General features: G+C 35.7%; 1 protein-coding gene across 3 annotated transcripts in view; it reads left to right on the forward strand.

Moving 5' to 3' along the window:
• Positions 1-5,118, forward strand: part of LOC109823709 (probable magnesium transporter NIPA8) — an 8,815-nt gene continuing 3,697 nt past the window's right edge. The window contains exons 1-6 of one of the 3 annotated variants that reach the window (XM_020390047.1): positions 1-66; positions 1,330-1,506; positions 2,591-2,678; positions 2,789-2,850; positions 3,840-3,925; positions 4,016-4,089. In XM_020390047.1, coding sequence (XP_020245636.1) covers positions 1,414-1,506; positions 2,591-2,678; positions 2,789-2,850; positions 3,840-3,925; positions 4,016-4,089 — 403 coding nt within the window. In that variant the 5' untranslated portion in view covers positions 1-66; positions 1,330-1,413. The other 2 variants (XM_020390049.1, XM_020390048.1) reach the window with 2 other exon arrangements.

Here is a 5,118-nt window from a genome sequence, read left to right on the forward strand (position 1 = left end):
CATTAAAAACCCTAACTTTTTTCTTTTTCCTCCAGCTCAGGAGGCGGCGAATCTTGATCGCTCGAGGTAATTCTCGAAGCCCCTAATTTCAATTCTTTGCTCAGAAACTGATCTTGAATTTGGATGTTGCTTCGAAAACTGGAGCTGGATCTGTCAAAATTTTGAGATTGTTTGGGCTTGCGATGCAAAATTCTCGGAAACGGTTCGTGCCGTAGGTTCTAGTCTATAATGTTGTCTGTTTATCTGAGATTTCGTTGAAAGATAGAGATATGGCTGGAATTAGCCAGGAAAGGTAGGATTTTGATGATGATTGGCGCAGAATTGGTCGAGTCGTTTAGTTTACGTTATGAGCTTTAGTCATGGTTGAAGGACAACACTGCTGTTTGAAGCCTCTGTGGAAGCAAGAGAGATAATAAATACATTAGAAAAGGTGATTATGCAGAGATTTGTTAGAGTTTTGGTGGATTCATGGAGGTTAAATTTGTTAGCTTCCGTTCGTTGTGAATTGATAGGACCAGAAATTTAGGTTGATATGACTATGAAGCATTGAAGCCATGGCTAGATGATGCTAGGTTGCTCAAGCTCAAGTGCTGAAATGGTGATAAGGTTAACGATCTTAATACGAAGAGATGGGTAAGAGTATGATGTAGGTTCATGCAATGTGAAGGGAGTTTTAGTTGCAAGATGGACATGAATGAACTAGAGAGAAAGATATTTGATGTTTAGAATGTAAATGCATCGGAGGAAGCGTATGAAAGAAATGCGTAGGCACGAAGAAAGTGTTTACAAAAGTGTCTGATAACTCTCAAAAATAACACTTATCAGGGACTGATAGTATTGAATCAACTCCGACATAAATAAGTTCACATGGTGTGCATACTTCTTGGAACATGTTAGACAAGACAATTAAGGAGAGAGATTCTTGGATGAAGAATACTCATTGTAAATTCTCATGTGCCTCTCTTCCATCTTTAACATTCAAATGAGGTTGATGTTAATTTACAATAGTAGGTCACAGCTATGTTATATTGCTGATAGCTTATGCCTTGATACACCTTCATTTCCTAATTTCTTACTTGTTCTTCCCATAATGAGTGAAGTCACTATTTTATTTTATTAACATATAGCTTTTAAAGTTAATCAATGTCATTGCATTAGGTTGTGTTATTTAACTTTACATGGATAAACTTTTGATTACTACTATCTTTGCAAGTGCACAGGTAGTTGTCTTGCTCAACTACGTGAAAGCATTCTGTCTGTTGGTTAACCATGAAACCAAGTGGCTCGCAGAGACAATTATTTGACTATTTTCCCCTGATTTGATGTCAGGCAATGGTCACCACTTGCACATGTTAGGAATTGATTTTCATTAACATATACAAGCTGTTGCTTCTCTTTGACGTACTGTGAGCCATGGGGGATTGGGTTATTGGAGCCGTGATCAATATAATTGGGAGCGTTGCCATAAATTTTGGGACAAATCTTCTAAAATTAGGCCATGAGCAGGTACTTCTTTCTTCATCCTTTACTCCTGAAAATCTCATCTATTTTTTAGTTTAATTTATTTCCTGTTAGTCTTGTTGCTTATTGTTTTATATATCTCAACAGTGGTGAATTTTGACATCCAGCTCATGTACTTTTTTAATATCTCAACTGGAAGATATGCCACATGCAAATTACATACCTAGCATGTTATCATGAAGAGGCTGTTGGGAAGGTTTCTTCCTGCTCTTGGCCTTAGCACCATATCATGTTTCTTAACACTTCTTTTTTTAAACCCTAAGGTCCCTAACACATTTTGCTGGCATATTATGTTAACAGTCATCATCCTCTAATATATTGAGTACTACTAGAAAACCTTGTAGCATACCATGCTTTAATTTTGATATGTTGAGTAATACTGGCAGGTCTAGTATTTCGTTGGTATTTGAAGCCATTCTGTGGGTTCTTTAAGTTTCCTAGCACCTTCTAATATTTAACCCTAGATTGTTTTTATGTTCCAGTTATACAATGTTTCTATTTACTGGGGATAAGATGATTTCTGGTGCTTCTAGCTAGTAGGATGAAAGGATGCTTATGAAAGCATGTCCTTGTTTTCTTCTTAGGATGCCACATAATGTTTAGGGTCAACGCATTCATTAGTTTGAAAAGCTACTTTTATGTTAATGTTTCCATAATTTCTAGGCCACTAATTTTTCTTTGATATTTTTTTTGATATGTTTTTTTAAATAAAAATTTAAGTGAAGAGATAATGCAAGTATATGCCTTAGCTTTAGTAGGAGATGGTCTTTTGCTTGCATATGGGAACTTCGAGGTGCAACTTCTCACATATGTATAAGTGCTATGTGGCATACCATGGCCATTTATATTGATAACAGTTGACCTTTGATACACTGAATATAAATAGTGCACGTGTTGTTCCTTATGTCAGTACAATGTAGCATATAATAGTTAGATCACAACTGAATTTTCCTTTCTTTCTTCAGAACGATAATATAAGAATGTTCACATATTGGGTATAGTTAGTGCACATATTGCTTTTGCAGTTATATCTCAACCTGATTCATATGGTTCCTTTACATTCTTACAGCGTGAGAAGCTTTCTACTCTTAGTGAGGATGGAGGCAATGACAAGCTTATTCCAAAACCGATCATACATTTTCATACTTGGAGAGTTGGTACTTTTTTTTTGCACTTTACTGTGGTTAATTACTATTCATCTTAGGATTGTATAATTTTTAATTTCTTTAAGCTGCTTTGCTTCATATGTGTGATGTTCATTGTGCAGGTATTCTCTTCTTTGCTCTGGGAAACTGCCTTAACTTTGTTTCTTTTGGATATGCTGCACAGGTTAGACTAGCATCTAGACATCTTTTGACTATATAAATTGTATGAGTATATTAGACTTGTACATATGAACACAAGTGTTGTATTCTGATGGCGCCAAACAGAAATTGCCTAAAATCTAGACACGAGGACATGACTATATTTGGTCATGCACATATGGACATGGGTATCATGTCTAGCAGTGTCTGACACACACCTATTAGGTTGAGGGAAATGTCCTAGATACCAGAATTGAATATATAGCCTGGGCTGTGTAATTAGTAATGCGAGTATCCAAGATAAATGGCCTGTTTCATTTGGTTTACATCATACATCAAGCGTGTATTGGATGTTTCTCATGGAAAAAAGACTGACTAAAATGCCAACTTAGTTATTTTATCTAAACAGTAGCTGTGATAGATGTGAGATAGCTGGTCTTCTGTAGTGGATGTGCACATGAAGGAGGAGACTCGCTTGATAAAGCTTTTTCTTTCTTATTCTTTTGTTGATTGACTGTTGTAAAGCAGTAGAAGCTCTGTATGTGGAATGACATTTCACTGTCTTCATCTGTTAGGCTACATTGGTGCCAAAATAAGGGTTTCCTCTTTTTATTCTGTTCATATTTTACAATTCATGTAAAATGTTAGTGTTTATTTGTTTGAATAAGGTCTTCATACCTGATATCCTGGTGCCTCCATGCACTATAGATATCCAACTTTATGATTGATTAGAATACAATTTACTATTAATTAAAATGGATCTTGGTGGATTTCTAGTGTGCAGTGGGGCACACAACTTCTCCTAAGCTACTGCTTAGAGATACAATTAATTTCATGTTATTCAGTAAAACATGAGACTATTGGTCATTAAAGTGATTCATTATCTTATAAAGTTTGATTTTTATAAATTAAACCCTCTAACTTTTAAGTTCCTTGAAAATCTAGCTTCTGATGATGATGTCATATGTTATATTAACTATTTCATAACTAGGTTTCATTTGATCTCACTTGCAGTCCCTTCTTGCAGCACTGGGTTCGGTTCAGTTTGTATCCAATATTGCATTTGCTTACTTTGTATTGAGTAAGACGGTAAAGATCAAGTATGCTACTTAGACGAGAATGCTATGTCATATTTCTAAGATCAATGTACGTAGATATCACATCATAACCAATATGTACTTCTTTTGCAGGGTAGTGATAGCCACGGCTTTTATTGTTTTTGGCAACATCTTCCTAGTTTCTTTTGGAAATCATCAGTCACCTGGTATCTGTTTTAACAGTTTTAATTTTGTGCTGCTTATGTATATTTTTGCTGTGGTACTAATTGGATTTTGTCAAGCTTTTTATTTTTCTTTCAATTTTAATTGATGCTGGCAACGACACGTTGCTAGGCTAAATCTATCCCTTTCTTTGCATGTCCAGAACTCGAACTTAGGACTTATTTAGGTATCAGCAGATAGGTAGATTTTGTAGACTTTTGTGGAATTAAGTTTTGGAGAGTAAATGTTGGTGCATGATGTGCTGGTGACCACTTCACCCAAAAGCTTAAGGGCCTAGTTGTTTTGATTGCGGATTTCTGTGAGAATCCATGAAAAATGTGGGGCTTAATTTTATTTTTGTCAGAACAACAACCCCCTAACCAAATCTATTGTTTGTTTCCTGTATTTGAAAGCAGGAGAATGGAAAGTGGAAAGTGGAAATGTGGGTCCCGTTCTGAAAAAATTAAAAGTCAGAAGAAATATGAAGTAACAAAAATTCTAAGAACTTTACTTATTTATTTTAGATAGTTGCATATTGTGTTTTAACTACGAAATCAATCATTAGCTCGACCTAGATATCACTTCCCAGCTTTATCACTTCCTTTACCAGTAAAGAAACTAAGTTCCACCTCCTCTATCCTACGAACAAAGTACAAAATTAAAAACCTGGATATTTGAGTATTCACTAAATTTCTGACATTGGCTAAAATCAAATACAAAACCAACATCTAAAGTCTAAACAACCCCTAGTAGATAGTGGGCTCTCATATACTGAAGTCGAACACTCCACACTCCTTGCCTCATGGAAGATACCAGACGCTACTTTACACATTGAAGATGACACGTGTAAGGAGGAATTTACATGATTTTGATGGTAGAAAGCAAAACCATTTCCCCCCCTGGTTCCTAGTTCTTTGATGTCCTGCTTTTTAGTTACTTTCTCCAGAAAGCTAGGATATAATGAGCTCATTATTTAAAGCTGAACGACTCAGCTAGACGCGCTACATTTGCATTATCTTGGAATCTTGGGGAAT

The sequence above is a fragment of the Asparagus officinalis genome, chromosome 9 (assembly GCF_001876935.1).
Source record: "Asparagus officinalis chromosome 9, Aspof.V1, whole genome shotgun sequence".
Lineage (NCBI taxonomy): Eukaryota > Viridiplantae > Streptophyta > Magnoliopsida > Asparagales > Asparagaceae > Asparagus > Asparagus officinalis.